Genomic DNA, 19,398 nt, shown 5'->3' on the forward strand with positions numbered 1-19,398 from the left:
TGCACAGCTGTAGCCACAGCCTTCCACTGTCAGCTACAGTCAACCAGACTGGGCAACCAAAGGGGGATAACACAATTATAAAGCATGTGACTTGTCAGGCCACATGACCGCAACACAACTGGCCACAGACTGTGAACATAAATACAAAACAAAGTACACAGCGACACTGCAGGACCATGACACACACACACACACACACACACACGCAGAGTAGGGAAGGGAGATCAGATTACCATGATCATGGACAGACATGGGGACATCTCTCTCACACACACACACGCGCACCTAAAGAAAGAGCCCGTGCAGTGGGGAAAAGAGGTCGGGAGACACACATACCATGCTGGATCATGCACTTTTTTTGGGGGAGGGGGGAGTGGCCTAACCGTCGTAAGATTCCAGCAGAGGCATAGAGCCACGCCTCTCCCCATACATCCCTCCCTGAGAGGGAGAGAGCAAGAGAGCAAAGGAGAGAGAGAGACAGATAGAAATGTGGAGTGACAGATAAGCGAGAGTATGACATGCAGGAGAGGGTGAAAAATGAAAAATGTGGAGTGTGAAAGAACAATGGGGCATCATCACGGAGAGCAAACAAGGAGAGTGTGAGTGACGGAATGAGACCAAGAGAATGAACGAGAGGTGATGAGAAAAAGTGAGAAAAGGCATGGCAAAGTAGACAGAGAGGGAAAGAAAATAGTTTGTGGTTATTTTGGTTAGTTAGTTACAGTGCAGTAGGGTTTGTGTAAGACAGCAGTAAATTAGGAATCCCACAGTTCTGTTACATTAGCACAAAGAGTTAGTGATGCATGCCAATATAACGTGTCTGCATGTGTGCAACCGATGTGTTGGATGGATTTTGTCAGGGAATTGAAGTGTCCAGTCGAGCCTGTTAAGTACGTGTATACGTTGGAGAGGTGTTAGAGAGGACGCACCTGTGCGGCGTCTCTGTCCGTGTCCAGGGCGTTGTCCAAAGTGTTCCTCCGGCCTCTCTGGTCCAGTGTAGAGTACGCATCTGATGAAGCAGAGCACAGAGTTTCATTAGTTCTGCTTGTGTGTGTGTGTGTGTGTGTGTGTGTGTGTGTGTGTTAGTGTTGCACGGTGTATCAATACTAAAAAGGTATCACGATGCCTTCACGCAAAAAACGATACGATTTCCGACGTTTTTAGAATCGATACTTTATTAAAATTAACATTCTGTGTCTGCGTGAACTGCTGCTCTCACTGCTCCTTGCACGCATCTAGGCAAGTGGGCGTGTCAAGCAGGCAGCTCTGAGTGAGTGAGTGCGCAGCCAACGTCAACATACAGTAGTTCTTTGCCGACAGTCCTCGGCCTTGTGAATAAAACAAAAGGTGAAGTGAAATCTGCAACTATTTCGGATACATCGCGAATAGTGAAGGCAAGCCATCAGGTACACAGAGGCCCGTTTGTGAAATATGTTTCAAAGTCATTTAAAAGCAGTAGGCTACGCATGGAACTTGGCTAAACACCTCGCAGACATATCCCAACATTTTTGTTCAAAGAACGACAGGTTAACGAATATGCTATAGAAAACACGACTACATGGTTAGTGCCAAGTTCTTCTCTTCTGTTTTAGTCTAGCCTTAGTGAAACGAGTATGGTTCTCTGGGATAAAGCGAACATTCCTTCATCAATGAATTTTGACGAGACATAACGAGCTGTAATCATAGGGTGCTAACGTGATGAAAGCGCAATGTTCACGCCAGAATAACATTACCATAACTTGTAAACAATCTATTTCATGTTCGGTCAGTACTACTGGTAATATCGGTCATGGCATGTAGACTGCAATTTGTTCAATAAGTATTGCCCAGATGTAGGATAGGCTACCCGAAATGCGCTAATTAAAGCCCACAGCATATAATACCACCAAAGCGTGTTAAGTCCTAATAATAATAGCGGCTTATTCTTACGTGGTAGCAAATCATGTTATCAAAGAAATAGACGTAGGTTAATGTAGGAATGCACACAGACATATTGCAACAGGTAATGGTGTAGGCCTATCCGACGAAGACTTGAGTGGTTGGAACGTCGTACTTGTACACTGGGCGCAAAGAAGACTATCCTCACATTTTTCCCTTTGCAACTGTCAAAGAAATGCCATGAACACGGGAAGGCCTAGGGAAGCCTATACTGTACATCAGATGGCCTAAAGATTAGGTCCCTCTGCATAGCATTCAGTGATTTGCATGCAGTAATTTCAACACTGACCTTGATCTAGCCTAGTTTGGCTATTTAAAGCTACTTTATTGCTAAAACACAACACAATGTAAATGAACTATAACAAAAAATAAAGGACTTAATCACACAAAGTAGGCCTACTATTTTACTGACTATAAAAATAATAATTATGTAGGAAGTTTAGAACCCAGAATTGACCTGCACACTACAAAAGTGCACCGAATTCAACACAAATGACTCAATACACTTGGAGGAGGTATGAGTCCTTTCTTTTCCAGATATCTTAGGAATTCGCCGTAGAATCGTTTCAGTATCGAGCATCGTGATATTTATGGCAGGTATCGTATCGAAGTCATAATTTTGGTATTGTGACAACACTAGTGTGTGTGTGTGTGTGTAATACACATATTCATATCCTTGAATTTCCCCTGGGGATCAATAAAGTATCTATCTATCTATCTGCGAGGTAAGACAGTTACCTGGTCCCATGTCATTCAGTGGAATCATATCTCTCTCACGGTCTTGCTTGCCTCCTGGAAAGATGACAAAAGAATTTAAGAAAAAACAATCTTAAATTCTTTCCTGTGTGTGTGTGTGTGTGTGTGTGTGTGTGTGTGTGTGTGTGTCTCTAGTGGTAGACATCAGACTGCGTGGTCGGTCCTCACCCCTGTCGATGAGGGGCAGCGTGCTGTCCTCGTAGCCTCCATTGCTGCGCGTGGTGGTCGGGGGGTTGAGGTTCACCATGAAGTCGGACTTCTTCCAGCCGTCCTTCTCCAGCGTGCGCCGCAGCTCCTTGAAGCCCCACACGATCTGCAGCACCAAGCCTGCACCACGCACCTCCCGCTCAGAGCGGTTCCTGAGGAAGAGGAGGAGGAGGAGGAGGAAGAGGGCTGGGAGTTAGACACGGCCTCTGCTGCAGTAAGCCTGCCCTGCTTCACCAGCTCCCCAGAGGAAAGCTCAAAATACTTTGAAAAATACAGAGAAAGAGCAGGGTCATGGCCGAACACACACACACACAAAGCTGAGAATACCTCACTTATCCTTCCCTCACATACACACACGCTCCCCTATTACTCTTAATACTCCCCAATTCTCGACACCAAAGATCCCCAACTTCCCCAAAATTATTTGATGACTGGCACACACAAACTTATGTCTTAATGACAACTATACAAATACAATCACTCTGCTGAACGGAGTTCTGTCCACACACATACAGATCCGTACCCGTCCTTGTTGATGAGCACGAGCCTCTCGATGCCTTGCGAGGCGCGCAGTGTCTTGGCGGCCTCCACGCTGGAGCCCACCACCTCGGCCAGCGTGCTGAGCACCGACACCACCGTCTCCTCGCTCAGCCCGCGCACCGGCTGGCTCTGACCCCCGCCCGGCAGGTTGGCCACCAGGTGCGGCACCGCATGCTTCCCTACAGGCACACCCATGGAGGAGGAGGAGGAGGAGGGGGTGAGAAACACTGGCACAGGACCGACTAACAGGGCCACAACACTGCACTCCCAACACCCCTAATCTTTCATCCACATACATGATCAGGGCCCATACAGAAATCACAGCATAGTAAGGGCAGCAGAGCCACCATGAGCATTTCACAGTTTGGATTAGCACACTGGAGAGGAACTGAAAATGTGTTCTGATCGTAAACTGCTCTGAGGCAAATGACTAACTACCAACAGAAAATTACGTTTTTTTTTTTCCATCTTCATTTAGAAATCACTATGAAATGATTAAATGGCAATGCTTTTCAAATCTGCTCATCCACACGTTTACATAATAGAAATATACAGCTATGGAAAAAAATCAAGAGACCACTGCACATTTTTCTGCTGTCATCCCACGGATGCTGAGTGACATTCAAATGAGTTGAAGGTCATATTCAAAATTAAAAGACCACTGCAAATTTGAATATGACCGTCAACTCATTCAAATGGCAATGTAGGATGACATCAGAAAAATCTGCAGTGGTCTCTGAATTCTTTCGATAGCTGCATTCCTATTATGTAAATGTGCCAAAGGCTAAGGTCACACAGTCCCTCTCACTCACACACACACACACAGTGAGACTAACCGAGCAGGTCACGGTTGCGGGCGTCAATGGCCAAGTTGCGGAGTGCCCCAGACATGGCACGCACCACGCGGTCATTGCCATGAGCCAACAGTTCCGTCATGATGGGCAGGCCCTTCTCCTGTCGCATCACCGCCCGGATGTACCGCCCATACTGAGGGAGGGAGGGAGGGAGGGAGGGAGAGCGTCAGATGAGAGGAGAGGAGAGGAGAGGGGAAACGCAAAGACAGAAGGAAATCAGACATGAGCACCACATCTGGAAATCACATGAACTGATTAAAATAGGAAACAAATCTTATTTTTAAAAGCTTCCTCATTTGAGTCATTTCCTCTGTTACTATTCCCAGCTCTGGTCACTTTAAGCGCACGCTGACCCAGACAGCCGCCCACACTTACGCTCCAGCGTCCAGCACACAGGTTCTGCACAGCTCCGGCCGCGGCCTCCAGCACCGATGGGTTCTTGCTCTCCTTCAGGAGTGATGTGTAGATGCGCACCACCTCCGGCTGGTACAGCAGCTCATAACCTGCACACACCACCAGGCACATCGGTGAGTGTTGGGATGCGGAATCACACTAACCAGCAAAGCATCTGCTATTGTTTGGGTCAGCACCGGAATGGTCGACAGTGCTAGCAGGAGAGAGCAAAGCATCAATTTGCAACCCCTCTAGAGCATAACACGATGCTCAGTTTAATGCATCATAGTGACATTTCAGGAATTCTTTCTGACCAATCAAAGCAGTAACGTTTCTTTCTGCTGGACAGAAATTAGCACTTCACAAACTGAATTATTTTTTAACAAACAGAATTATCATCAGAAAATTAATTTATTGTGCCTTGCCAATGTGTTATTTCCAGTGTGATACCAGTCTTCGTCTCCAGGGGGCATTGAGATCAATAGGGTTCAATAATGTCACAATTGCTGAAAGATCATATTAATAGGTCTAATACAATATAATATTGTAGGCTAACGACTGAAACATATTCACATGGGGCGATTTCCAGTAATCAACAATATACTTCCAAATCACTTAAGCAACAACCAAGAGTCTGGATTACACAGCCAGTGGATACATGCACTACTCACAAAAAGTTATATCAGGCAATACAATAAGGGATATCTGGCTTTCGGGTGAAATTTAATGTTTCAGTACAGAAGGTACTAAAACATTGAACTGTTGGAATTGTGCATTCAAAAGTTTAGAGAAGGTCACATTAAGTTCACCTGTAAAGGTTATAGTGGATTTTAGGTTCATCCTGAAATTTCACCCGAAAGCCGAATATCCCTGACATTTTGCGAGTGTATGTGTGATAATAGTGGTTTTCGGAGGCTTCAGTTTTGTAAGAGTGAATGAAAGGATTAGAATGAAAGCATCCTATAAATGCTACATCCTACTGTGGCCAAGCAACATTCCACAGAGGAGAAGCAGGGTCACAGTCCAACAGCTGGAAAACACTGCATTAAATGGCTGGACCCTGGTTAACTCTTAACTTGAGCGTAGAGGAGGAGGAAGTGTTGAAGAGAAAAATACATTTCACTTTGGTCCGTACAGAAAAAGGGTGCCCTGTGAGAGCGACACTTCACCATTTACCTGTAGCAGGTGTGGTCCTCTTCGGAATTTCAATCACATCAGCAGATCCATCATCATCCTTCCTCCCTGGACGGGTGGTGAGAGAAAGGGGGGAGAGTGAGTTTTTGGATGAACATTCAAGGTGAACATGTGCCATAACATAACATGTGCAAAAGGGCAGTGAGTTTGTCGACCACAAATCCCAGTTTGCTTTATGATATGCACCATAGACTGTATATACAGTCTATGTTATGCACTGATTAAGCAGACATTATGGATCTAAGTGCAGGAGAAGGGGATATGAGTGGGGAGTCTTCATGCTCATCTTTAGCTGCTTTCAGAATATGATTGGCATAACTGAGGTAATGAACACCGTGCCTATAGGCCCAAACTGACCGTTAGCGTGCAGGCTTTCAGCTCAAAACAAAAGGTCAAGCCAGTAGACATCTTCCAAAGCTCATCAACCAAGGTAAATTCTAGGGGTGTCACGATTCTCCAAATCCTCAAATTTTCAATTTTAAGGTCACGATTTGATTATCAGTATACACACTACCGTTCAAAAGTTTGGGGTCACTTACAAATGTCCTTGTTTTCATCATCAATGTTGTAAATGACTGTTGTAGAAAGAAATGGCTGATCTTTAATGCAATATCTACATTGCCCATTATCAGCAACCATTCATCCAATGTTCCAAAGGCACATTGTTTACTAATCTGATATCCTTTCAAAAGGCTATCAAAAAGCATATATATATATATATATATATATTTTTATTACTTTGTAAGTTAGTGTTAAAATATTTCCACAGCGGTGATTTCAGAGACACCAGGGTGGAGTTCAAGTTCGGTTGATGCGTCCTCTATATCAGCAGTTGCTACGGTGTCTTTTAATTGGCTACAGCTTCACGTTAGAGGAGATTATGTTGACTCCTGCACTCGTGTGTGTTTTTCCCTCCTCTTGGCACGCCTGCCAGACATGACATTAGAGGCGTGGCTACATATCTTTGATTTTGAAGGTTGAGATTGTGAAGTAATTTCGATTGAGATCCGACTTACAATCAAGATTGTGACCTCCCTAATACATTCCAGTAAATGTTGCGAGCTACGAGCAGCATCAACATGTAGGCACTGATCTGTAGTGATGGGCAAATGAAGCTTTGGTGAACCACTAAACCACAGCAGTGTGAAGCTAGCAACATTAATGAAAAAATCCAATATGGCTGCCACATGTAGATTTTTCAACATAAAAGTCCTTACCCAAACCAGTATATGTAACCAAAAATATTGGTTTGCTAAGGACTTTTATGTTGAAAAATGTATGTGTGGCAGCCATCTTTTTGCTTTTCAGCTAGTGTCACTAGGTTCACACTCCTGTGGTTCAGTGGTTCACCAAAGCTTCATTTGCCCATCACTACTGATCTGCAATTAACGGACCGTAAAGTAAATTACCTTACTGATTGTATGGTTAGGAAGGGCATGAGTAGAGTGTGTGTATGTATGGCAGCACTGCAAGCCTGATCAAGACCCAACAGACCCAAAAGTGAAGATTCGACGAGAGCAGCTTACCTTTGGAAAACCACTCGTCTGGATCAGGAACAGGGGAGAAAGAGGAAGAGAAGGTGTAGAGGACCGCAGGAGAGAGGGAGAGAGAGAAGAGGCATGGCAGGGAAGAGAGTATTTCAGTATGGAAATAAACCAGCAGCTGTATCCCCAAGCCACCCACACCAATACACAAGCAGGTCTACAAAACACACAGGCCAAAAGAACCTGCCCCATAGCATGCAACGCCCACCCCCCCCCCAGAGCACCCAAGAGACACGTAGCTGGGCATCAGAGCATAGGTTCAGAAGAGCCAAGTCTGGACCATTCAAAGATTTGATTTGAAATCCCCAGCAGCAAGAAACACAATTACGTGCAGTGGTTCACTACACTGGGACTAAGGGGAAAACAGCAACTGCTAAACCCCCACAGTGGCCACATGTTATAGCCTAAGAAAATCCACTATACTTTAGAGGAAACATACACTGATATGACTGTAAATAAATAAACCATGGTCATTTTCAGAAAGAAAGGAGAGCTGATGCTTCAAATATATTCTGCATATTTAATCATCACTGCTGTCCACTTTCTTTCTTACACACACACACACACACACCTTTGCCCTTGCGTGAGCTGAAGCATCCGGTCTTCTGTGCGGGGACAGGCCCTTGGTTGAGTGGGGCGGCCTCCTGGTAGCGCTCGCAGTTGGGCACCTCTCTATGCACCTGATAGGACAGGTTCCTCAGCAGACACACACTGTTCTCTATCAGCTGTACACATGAGAGAGAGAAGACACACACGTGTGAAACAGGGAGGACTGCAACAGATGGCCGCCACAGATGACCACATCAATATCTAAGTGCACTGGTACTGGTCAGAGGAGGCCAGCACGATATGACATTTGTGGTGTAGCCAGACTGAATCACAAACCATCAAGAGCATATAACAATGATAAACAATAGTGGTTGTGCTAAACAAACCTTATTATCGACAGATTTACAGTCGATCTGTGACTGGACGATATACATGAGAGAATCGACCAATCCATTGCACTCTCGCAGCTTCCTCCTGGCCTCACTGCGCTCTGAACTCACGTTCCTGAGAGAGACAGAAAGAAGATTGTGTTTAAAATAAAATAGCAGGAAGAAAAATAAATATTTACATCCACAATAACAACAACATACAGACATGGAGAGGAGGGGATAGATGGGAGGTGGAAAAAGACATCAACCCAGGAGCAGTGTGGGGATTAGAGGGTGCCGCCTTGTCGGGTTGGCAATTAGAGGGTGCCGCCTTGTCACTAGAGTGCAAAGCTCAGGGTGCGAGTGAAAAAGAGTGGTTTCTGGAGCCAAATAAAAGCAGTTGAGAGAAGCAGGCAAGAGAAAGAGGAGCACTCAGGGAAAATAAACGGATTCAAAGATCACATTTCCCCCCTTTGTCCCACCATGCACTCTCTCTCTCTCCCTCTGCCTTTTCACTCAGCTCCAGACCGTAGCGCACGCACACACACACACACACACTAGCAGCTCTTCTCTCGTACACACACACAGGCCATTAAGCTGCTTGTGACAGGCCTGAGGCATTTCCACTTAGCTCCTCTATTTCCTATGTGGTGTAGTTTTCACACATGGCCATACAACAACTCTTCCGTCTAGGGCCGGTTTTCATTCCATTCTTCCTTCCTTTCGCTACGTCATTCTCTCCGTCTAAAGCTGCCTCAGCGCTGCTTTTTGTAAGTGACCCTCGCTCCCGCCTCCCCCCCTTTCCTCCCACCATTCTTTTACCCAAGCCAGCGTTCTGTGCGCTCACTCCTGCACCCTCCCCCACCCCACCCCGCGGGCTCACCTCAGGCAGCCGGCCGTGTTGGTGAGGGACGTCTCCCACTCTAGGTGTCGGGGCTTGCAGTTCTCCTCTCCGCCCCCGCCTCCGCTGCCCCTCTCCCAGCCCGAGTGGGCCACCATCACCTCGTCTGAGAGCGCGTGCAGCGCGTGGTCCACAATCTCCATCTTCACAGAGTCATGAGACGACAGGTTCCACAGGGTGCCTGCGTGTGGGGAGAGGCAAGAGGCCCAGAGGTCAGTGCGGCGGCATTACAGGTTAATGTGTAATGTGTGTGTGTTAATGCGTGTGCGTGTGTGTGCGCGCGCTTTTTGGGAACAGCGCCAAAAATTGCATATTTTGATACCACTGTTGGCACACAGGACGCTTTGATGATGGGACTTTAATCACTTTTCCTGGGAACTGGTGCGTGTGTCTGGTTCAGACAAATCTGTTTTATTGAGGTTGTTATGCCCTTAACCGCAGCTCGCAGAAATGACTCACAATCTGACTCTAAAAGGTCTACACATGACATTGCTCAACGGGAAGAGGCCATTTCGCAATATGGGCCATTCAATGTACCTTTGGTCACAAGTAAAGTGTGCTTACAGGAGTTGTTTACCTGTGCTGGTGTCAAGTTTCATGATGACTTACAAGGAAGTGAACCATTTTAATGACTTTATACTTTAAGTACGCAACACATATGAGGAATTTGTCTTAGTGTGTGCGCAAATGGGCCGAACAAGTGTACAGACTGTCACACTGATGTAGATCAAAGCGTAAACATGAAAACTATAGATGAGGGCAAGATAAGAATACTTCTGCAGTATGTTATAGTATTTCACATTCTATAGGAATACAGTAAATCTAAAGGAATCATCTCAAAAAGAGCCGAGTGCATTATTATACAGTGCCACTTCAGTTAAAGAGTGACATAGTTCAGAAGGAAATTTGTATGGCTCTATTTTAGGAACGAGATGCAATTGTAATAAAACTCCTGTATCGGAGCGTCATCTATTACTGTCCATCCCCTATTTCCGCCCTCTTGCGTGTATGTGTCACTTAATATTCATTTCTATACAAACCAAGACGGCGGATTCCTAAAAAAACGCAAGCATCCACTCCATAAGTGTATCTAAATTAGCTATGTACAAAAAATGACATTTTACTGTGACTCAGAGCTGTAAACAGTGTTGTAAGGCTGCGTGTACAAATCCGCTTGGAGCTCCAGTGGATCTACACACCTATGGCTACTGAAAAATGTAAGGTTCATTTATCAAATACTATTCTGAAGTATTAAAAATTGTTGTTTTAGAATTTTCAAACGAAAGGGGCAGTAATTGGTACTTTTATGATATAAGGGGACATGGTTCATCTATGATTGTAGCAACCAGATGTGTGCAGCGTGGCTTACCCGTAGAGGTCAAGTATGAGAGGGTGATGTGTTAGTGATGGGTGTAAGAGATGGGGCTTACCTGTGATGGTATCGGTGAGGTCCTGGTCGCGGGTCTTGCGCAGCAAGCGCACCAGCGCAGGGATGCCGTCGCAGTTCTTGATGGCGATCTTGTTGTCAGGGTCGCGGCCGTAGGAGATGTTCTTGAGAGCACCGCAGGCAGCGTGGTGCACCTCCTTCTTTGGGTTGTCCAGCATGGAGACCAGGGCAGGGATGCCCTTCATACGGCGCACCTCAGATTTCACCTGAGAGGAGAGAGAGCGAGAGAGAGAGCGAGAGCGAGAGAGAAAGAGAAAGAGAAAGAGAAAGAGAAAGAGAGCGCAAGTGAAAGAAAGAAGGAGGCAAATAGAGGGGGAGAAAATAAAGCAAAGAAAGAAAGAGTGAAGGTAAGTGCCAAACAGAGAGCAGTGAGCAGAAAGATTGATAGAGAGGGTGTGACAGAAAAAGAAAGAAAGCGTGATTAATCCCCTAAGTACACACACAAACACAAACACCCAGGGCCCCAGAGGAAGGGCTGAGCGCAGGTGCTCGTCGCCGCTGTACCTTGTCGTTCCTGAAGGTGAGATGCTGCAGGTAGGCAGCAGCATTGCTCTTGACCGGGTCCAGGCGGTAGTTGAGCATGGCGATGACCTCAGGCAGCTCGGGCTGTCGCCATGTGGTGGGGGCTGGGCCCTTGCGGAGGGTGCTGTCCAACGAGGCCATGCTGCCCCTCTCGCACTCAGCCAGGGGCACATTGCCGCCCCAGTAGTACATATCCCCAGGTCCACTCATGTCTCCATCCAGGATGCCTTCATAACTCCTGATAGATGGACACACAGACACAGACAGAAAGGGTTAACACAGAATGATGGCTTTAAATGTGTGAGCCAAAAAAAAGGCAATAAGAAATACAATTAGAGCAAATAGAAGTGGCTGGCTGCCATGGCAACGGAACACTTGTTCCCACCAGAACTAACACATTTGAAATAGACGCACTGAAGGCGCCTTCACAGTTGTCACCCTCAGAAACACACTCTGATCTCACTTCCTAAGCGTCTTAAAACTCCCAATGAAATAGAGCAAAGCATGCTCTGACACGCTCACTCATGCTCGCATACTCCTTCAGTACCACAAACTCACTTTCATTCATCCTCACGGTATCAACCACAATCAAACAGTTCCTTTCACCCTTACAAACACAGACACACATTTCCTTACCCAGTTCGGCGTGGTGGCGGGGCGTGCATGGGGTGGCCGTGTGCTAGACGAGGCATGGTGCTGTAGTGCATCGGAGGCCCCATGCCGTAGTCAGGGTCGTCGGCGTAGCCCAGGCTGCGCCGGTCGTCCTCCAGGCCGTAGGGCTCGGGCACGAAGCGCTGCATGCCCGACAGCTCCAGGGCACTGCCCATGCGCCCCACCTGGGGCTGTGCCGCGTATGGGTCCAGCTGAGGCCGGCTGTGCGCCCTGTAGTTAGGGTCCAGTGTGCGGTAGGTGTCAGGCGGCCTGAGGGACAGAGGGGGGGGGGGGGGGGGGGGGAGAGAGAGAGAGAGAGAGAGAAACACAGAGAAAGAGACAGAGAGGGAGAGAGAGAGACAGAGAGAAAGAGAGACACAGAGAGAGAGAGAGAGAGGAAGGGTGGCAGGAGGAGAGAAAGGGAAAAAGGAGAGCAAGCGAGACAGGGAGGGAGGTAGAGACAGAGAGAAAGAGAGACACAGAGAGAGAGAGAGGAAGGGTGGCAGGAGGAGAGAAAGGGAAAAAGGAGAGCAAGCGAGACAGGGAGGGAGGTAGAGACAGAGACAGAGAGAGAGAGACAGACAGAGAGAGAGAGACAGACAGAGAGACAGAGAGAGAGAGACAGACAGAGAGAGAGAGGGATTTAGGAATTGCACTACTGTAAAGCTGTAGTAGGAGCTGGGTAAAGCTTGGGGTGAGCTTAGCTTCCCAACTGGCTCACTGTTCTTATTAGAAGTGGACATCCAGTGTTGAAACACCCCTGCAGACCTTGCTATTTGAGGGTGCAAGGCCAGCAGTGAGTGAGTGAGCCGTTTGGGATGGAGCCGCAGTGGACTGGGCTACTACAGGTCTACTGCATTTCTATTGTTTTAGAGAAAGAAGAGACACAGTCACCAAGTCAGGACACACTGCTCCTTCCCTTGCTGTAGGGATCTATACACAATACAGCTTTACATAACACCAGAGCAGACTCAGAGCAGTGCAGAGATGGAAAAAGTGCACACTTTCTATAGTCAAACAGATGTACAGATAAAGGTTGTACTGGTAAAAGTAGAGGTTCTGACTTAATTTATTTACTAAAGTGAAAGTAACAAAGTGGAGTCTGAAATGTAGTCAGCCAGCCTTTTTAACGATTTTTTACGGGCTGTTAACTGCTAACTTCATGTCACAGTAACAGGGGCACAACTACACATTCTGATAAAGCTGTATTGAACCAAAGCACTGCTACGCATTGGAGCCTATTTCAAAGCATGGAGCGCAACCATGACCAATTAAGTCCTGTTGTTTTGATACCAAAAAATGGATGGTGTTTTCAGAAAAAATGTAGTAATCGTGTTACATAACTGATCTCAATATTGAACAACATAATTGTGATAATATTTTTGCTTATAGTTGCCCTGAAACATCATATCCCCACTAACATCTTTGGCCAATCTGGAAATGGACGTGCTAATGACAAGGCAGAAAGATATGCAACACCTCCTCTCCTGCTCACAGCACCAAAGTGCACCAAAGAGTCAAATCAACACCTCCTCTCCTGCTCACAGCACCAAAGTACACCAAAGAGTCAAATCAACACCTCATCTCACACGTTAGCTGGATGCACATGCTGCCAGGGGCTTCATTAACTCCCTCTCAGCTCAGAGTGTGTGAAGCGCTTTCTCTGACAAAGAATTCTCTGAACTCGTATTTTAGGCAACGTGTATATTTAGTATGTAGTTGGCTTGTACCCTCGTAGAGCTCATGGGAATCTGTTAAGCATCTTATACTATACACACCTAAAACCAAGGGATACGCTGACAAAAAAAAGAGATGTTTTCAAACACACACACACACACACACACAGGATACCAACCTGTAGTTTGGGTCCATTCGCATGCCACGGTTGAGGCTGGCATAGGCGTCTGAGGGTGGGCCGCCACGGTAGTCATCGTAGGCACCTGGTGGGCCGTAGTGGTAGTTTCTGGGGACAGTGTTGGTCGGGTAGTCCGCTGGACCACCCGGTTGCCGGTACATGGGTCCTCCGTAACCCATCCCCGTCACAGAGTTGCTGCCATCCAGGGACATTGTGTCCGACATCGACGGGATGACCGTGCGTGTGGTGGTGGTCTTGGTGACCTTCTTAACCTGGTGGAAAAGACACAAAGGCGACCGGGGGGCGCGGGGGGGGGTCAACTGATTAGACAGTGTCGATTACAGCAGGTCAAATCTGGGTCAGTTTTTGATAAACCCCCATCGACACCTGACGGGGAATTTCAGTCGTTTGTCTTGCTTTGCGTGTTCGATGGTGGGAGATGTCATTTTCAAGGATAGTGGTATGACAAAGCCACTGTGCTATATTTCCTGCCTTTTTTCAGGCCCTGTCAGCACTTTAACTTGGCTGTGGCAGATAACATCCAAGAATAGCACTGGCACAGAGGAAAAAGTTGTCCTTATCCGCAGTGAGTGAGTGTGTGTGTGTGTGTGTGTGTGTGTGTGGCATATGTATGTGTATCCTTGTGTGAACGTGAGATTGGTCAGTGTTTTGCTGGATGGTAGGGGTGGGTGGTGTTCTTACTGTGGTTTCGGTCCGGCGTGTGGTTCCGTCATCGTTGGTCTCCACGGAGACGACAGAGGGAGCCTCCTGAGGGTCCTCCTCTACAGTGAACGTCTGCTCGACGACATGACCTGGGTCTAACATCCTGTACTGTAAGGACATGGACAGAACAATGGTGAACCACAGCCAAGTGCAGCGAAGCATTTCCCTCCACACACACACACACACTTCACAAACAAACACACACAATGGCAAAAAAGTGAACGAACAGCTGGCCAAAAAAGTGGGAAAAACAAACACACACTCAAACCTACCTGTGTCCCGTTGATATATCCCTCGCTCAGTTTGAGTCTCTCTAACTCCGCATCACCAGTGACACGCCCGTTCTATAGGAGAGAGTGTGAATGAGTGTGTGAGCCGAGAGAGCATGCACATACACACGCACACACACACACACAGGATTACACTCAGGACATCACAACAGCCAGTGACCAAGTAGCTGAACAATTCCAAACATTCAGCGCTGCAGGTTACTGCAAGACACTGGGAGAATGTATGGCTGATTCAATGACACACACACCAATATGCGACTGGTCTCCAAATCCATGCAGTGGGGTTGAAAGAGAAGAACGGATATCAAGTTCCCACACACACTCACACACAGAGAGCAGCGAGACACACGGATGCGTGGCTGATGGGAGATGGGTGGACAGATGGAGGACGAGCGCCAGAAGAGGACGGGCCAGTCAGGGAATGCTCGAGGCAGCTTCCGGGAAAACGCTCTTTGGTCCGTGTGGTAAAGGCATGCAGCCACACACACGCCCACACACACACACACACGTACACAAATACATTAGCCGTTCCTGCCAAAATGTTCAAGGAGAGTTGCTGGCCTTGCCACTGTGCTGCGTAGAATAATCACTGCTTTGGTTGTGTGAGCGTTTACCCATTTTCACCAAGGTATTTGGTTGTGGTGGTGGTGGGGAGGGAAATGATGGAGAAATGTAATGGCTTTGATTCATCTCGAATATCCCATCAATTTGCAAACACTAATGCTTGTGATGAAAGCATGCTTCAGAAAGCGTTTTTAAAACCTTGGCACAATTTTACTTTGCCTTGAGTCAGTCCATGCATCTCATCCTGCCTTCAGCCCAGCAGTGGTTTGGATTCCAGCTGAGAAACCAGATGGCAAACAGCAACAACCAAGCAGCTCTTCCCCTCCAGAGGAGAAGATTCAGAGACCAGATTCCTCGTTGTGCCTCGAGGACAACTGATCCCAGAGCAGTGAAAGTGTGATGCGTTTGCTTGTGCGGACCTGCCCACAGGTAGGGTCTGTGAACTGGCTGGCATGTTAATGCTGTTTAACTATGTCAACAGAGAGCAGATAAGGCTAGTGGCATTCCAGAACCCTGCTGGCCTAACACGCACTAGCCAGGACTTATCTCTGTACGAAACTCACGTGGTGCAAGATAGTGTATACATGTGTATGTGTCTGTGGAGAGTGTATATGTGTGTGTGTGTGTGTGTGTGTGTGTTGTGTGTGCCAGTGTGTGAAAGAGAGACAGAAAGAGAAAGAATTTAAAAAGGGTGTGTCCAATAGGTAGAATGTGGGATAAAGTTTCTTTGAATGGAGCTGGTGGTAGAAACATTGTGTTTTGTATTTAACAGAAACAGAAAGTACTTGGTGTGCATTTGCGTGTGTGAGTGATAACTGAAAGAATCAGGGTTAAGCACAAATGTAGGCTGAGAGCGGACCCATCTGAGGTCGTTCACACAGACGCACGCACGCACACAGGAACTGGCTTAGTGTCACCATCAGATCTTGGGAAAAACTGGGCGTGGCCATCAGTCACGGTTATATCATGAGGGCCTGAGTCTCCAGCCGTGATAAGCGACGGTTGAGCAAAGACAGAGGGGCCTGGCCCGTCCCCTGGATCCTTCAGTTCACTCACGCAGGCAGATAGGCAGCTTCGCTCCTTCTGAGAATGTGTTGAGCAACATCCTGGGAGAGGGTGAAGGGCCTCTCTGTCTAAGGCCACGGAGATAATGGATCTGACTAACTGAACCGGTTTTACTCTCCCTATGAGCTGCACCACCGTGGTGGAGAGGGGGTGTGGGACATGGCTGGAAAGGAGGAGAGAAAGAGAGAGGGGGGGAGAGAGAAAAAGAGAAAGAAAGAGAGAGAATGAGAGAGAAAAGAGAGAGGGAGGGGGTAGGAGATAAAAAGGAGGGAGTTGTGTTTTGGTGACATCCAATTAAAAATAAAAAAGACAAGCGAGTGAACATCATTCAACACAAATTCTGTGAGTGTTTGACTGTTACCAGATAAACATTCCAAAGCAAAAAGCATCCAAGGCAGACTGCCTACTGTTAGACGGTTTGTTATGACACACAGAGACCCAGCAGCATGCATGCAAGCACCGTGATGGAACATGATGAACCCCCCCCATACACACACACACACACACACACACACACAAAGGGTGGATGGAGAGAACGAGCGAGCAAACAGAGAGGAGAGGAGAGAGCAGTGGTGGCGATGGAGGAGTGTGGGGTGGAGACTGGATGGGAAGTGATGGGTGTCGTTCTTTCCTGTACATGCGGAGCCTGCACATACATACACACTCCCAACCTGATCTGCTATCACCGTGACGGCGCAGTGTGTGGCGGTCAGGACAGTGGAGTGGTGGGAGATGACCGACACAGCATACCGTACATACACACTAAGAGGGATGAGCAATGGAGAGAGCATGGGTGAGGCGGAGGTGGTGCAGGGTGGAGAGATGGGATGGAGAACAGCTGATGATAGTGAAACACTGGCAGGAGTGTGTGCGTGTCTGTGTGTGTCATGGGCTTGGAGTCAATGGGAGTCATGTGGTGGGTAGGGAGCAGGTTTGAGTGGTCAAGCTGGAATCTGAGGACAGCTAAGGATGATTGTTTGTGACAAGGGGGGGGGGGGGGGGGGGGGTATGGGGTACATGTAAGCCTGGGTGCCTGGGGGGTTGGGGGGGTGACCTAGGGGTAATGTGGATGAGGTGGTGAAAGTCTCATGCTGGGTGGTGACGTAGTAGATGCAGTGAAGATGCGGTGATGACCGTTCCCAACATGTCAATGTGTGTGTAAAGGACAACCGCATCTCTTATCAGTCTAATGTCGTCACTTACTGTATCTGCTCTATGCGGTGTCTGTTTTCGGCTTAAGAGTCCCTAAAAGGGTCAACTAATCATCAAGGCCTGAGAGTAGAGGACTGGACGTCCCTAAAGGATGATGATGACAGCGGAGGGTGGCGTTGGGAAATGACTCAGCAGGCTGGGAGGATGGGGTGGGGGTGGGGTGTGGGGGGGGTAAGTGGAGATGGAAGATGATGAGGGGTGGGGGCTTTTAGAGGGCGGGTGATGATGGTGGTGGTGGTGGAGGATGTGGGGTGTTACCTGCAGGGTGGGGAGGGGGCGGGGGAGGGTACCCGATGGTCCCACGCTCCTCCTCTCCTCCTCCAGAGCCCGAGTCAGACGCTCAAACTGCATCTCCTGCTCCCGCACAGAGGCCAGGAGAGACGCCGCATTCTCACAGTGCTCCATACACACTGAGAGAGAGAGAGAGTGTTACACACGCACCCACACCCAGACAGACAGACAGAGCAAGCCCCAACACCAGTAAGACAGTGCGCTAGGCATACAGCAGGCTGACCACATAGTGAGAGATAAGTATAGACAGAGCAAGAAATTACTCATACAGAGTAAGCAGAGATCAAGAGCGAAGTACCCAATTAGGATGGGGGGGGAAAAAAATCCCCAAAGGCCCAAACACAAGAGACCCACAGACAAGGCATGACGCAGACACGCAATGACTCAGAGAGCTCCACTGTCACACACACACACACACACACACACACACACAGGACAACTAGTAATGCAATACTTCCATGTAGTCTCCAATACACTCCAATTAACCCTCTGCCATGCAGATTGGTGTGTGAACTGAACAGAAAGAAAGACAGAAGTAGAGCCTCCCACACACATTACACACAGACAGAGACACACACACAGACAGAGACACAGACACAGACAGACACAGACACAGACACACACACACACAGTACAATGGCACTACACATAACAAGAGGAGAGCAAAACATTCAGTGAGACACACCCGACGCAACACACACCAGGGTTCATGTTGAAAGCCAAAGATAGAAGTGTCAGAGGCACACAAGCTCCACTAAGTGAAGAGAGTGAGTGCAAGCAAACGACTGCTGATAGAGGTGTGGTAACACAGTGCTGCTGCAAAAGCACCTCAGGAAAGATACACACATTCACACACACAAGCTTGTAGGCATATGGCTCATGTTGAGCATGAATAAGACATAAGGCTGGCGAGGCTTCAGCACCATGTCTATGTAAGGCCATGTGAGTGTGTTTGAGTAGAAGGGTGTGTGCGTGTAGACCCACGGGTCTCATTCCCATCAGAGAGTCAGCTCGGACAACACCACCACTCAAGCTGTATGCCTCCACTTAGCGACTTAGTGTGGCCATTTCCTCAATCATAACCGAAAGTGTCCATTAAAGAGGTCAACGTCGCCATCTTGCTTGACCTCAGAGTGAAACTGTGGGCAGACATCTTTAATGGCCCTCCTGACCAACAGGAAGAATATCACCCTACTGTTCCTTTTGTGGTTTTCATACGATAACATCCGTTAGGTTAGCGACCTTCATTACAACAGAAACACTGTCAACACAACATAGCTACCGACCTCAAAAGGTTTTGCCTTCCTTAAGGCTACGGACAAAAAAAAAACAATGATGAAATCCACAACAATGCTGCTGTTCTTGTCAGGATGCCACTGTACATGAATGTTCTAAACACACAACTAAACGAGCGCCAGCGTATCTAACAGCTGTCAGAAGCAAATGTGTCCTTTTTATCAGCACCTCACTTCGGCTGAGCTAACTTGGCCCTTTTGCCTTGTAAAGAGAGTTCTGTCTAACAAAGCAATACTGT

At 47.6% G+C, this 19,398-nt stretch overlaps 1 protein-coding gene across 7 annotated transcripts in view; it reads right to left on the reverse strand.

Moving 5' to 3' along the window:
• The window catches only part of ctnnd1 (catenin (cadherin-associated protein), delta 1), a 29,025-nt gene that overhangs the window by 2,855 nt on the left and 6,772 nt on the right, over positions 1-19,398 (reverse strand). For 3 of the 7 annotated variants that reach the window (XM_042087775.1, XM_042087766.1, XM_042087785.1), the window contains exons 2-19: positions 14,715-14,786; positions 14,422-14,550; positions 13,720-13,991; positions 11,850-12,134; positions 11,196-11,451; positions 10,675-10,897; positions 9,227-9,425; positions 8,362-8,479; positions 7,998-8,151; positions 7,409-7,426; positions 5,865-5,930; positions 4,671-4,798; positions 4,278-4,428; positions 3,425-3,620; positions 2,863-3,053; positions 2,677-2,730; positions 930-1,009; positions 337-438 (exon numbers count right to left, since the gene is read on the reverse strand). In XM_042087775.1, coding sequence (XP_041943709.1) covers positions 379-438; positions 930-1,009; positions 2,677-2,730; positions 2,863-3,053; positions 3,425-3,620; positions 4,278-4,428; positions 4,671-4,798; positions 5,865-5,930; positions 7,409-7,426; positions 7,998-8,151; positions 8,362-8,479; positions 9,227-9,425; positions 10,675-10,897; positions 11,196-11,451; positions 11,850-12,134; positions 13,720-13,991; positions 14,422-14,544 — 2,574 coding nt within the window. In that variant the 5' untranslated portion in view covers positions 14,545-14,550; positions 14,715-14,786 and the 3' untranslated portion in view covers positions 337-378. Of the gene's footprint in view, positions 1-336; positions 439-929; positions 1,010-2,676; positions 2,731-2,862; positions 3,054-3,424; positions 3,621-4,277; positions 4,429-4,670; positions 4,799-5,864; positions 5,931-7,408; positions 7,427-7,997; positions 8,152-8,361; positions 8,480-9,226; positions 9,426-10,674; positions 10,898-11,195; positions 11,452-11,849; positions 12,135-13,719; positions 13,992-14,421; positions 14,551-14,714; positions 14,787-17,831; positions 17,984-19,398 lie in introns of all 7 variants that reach the window. The other 4 variants (XM_042087740.1, XM_042087730.1, XM_042087749.1 and 1 more) reach the window with 3 other exon arrangements.

This window comes from Alosa sapidissima, chromosome 1 (genome assembly GCF_018492685.1).
Source record: "Alosa sapidissima isolate fAloSap1 chromosome 1, fAloSap1.pri, whole genome shotgun sequence".
Lineage (NCBI taxonomy): Eukaryota > Metazoa > Chordata > Actinopteri > Clupeiformes > Clupeidae > Alosa > Alosa sapidissima.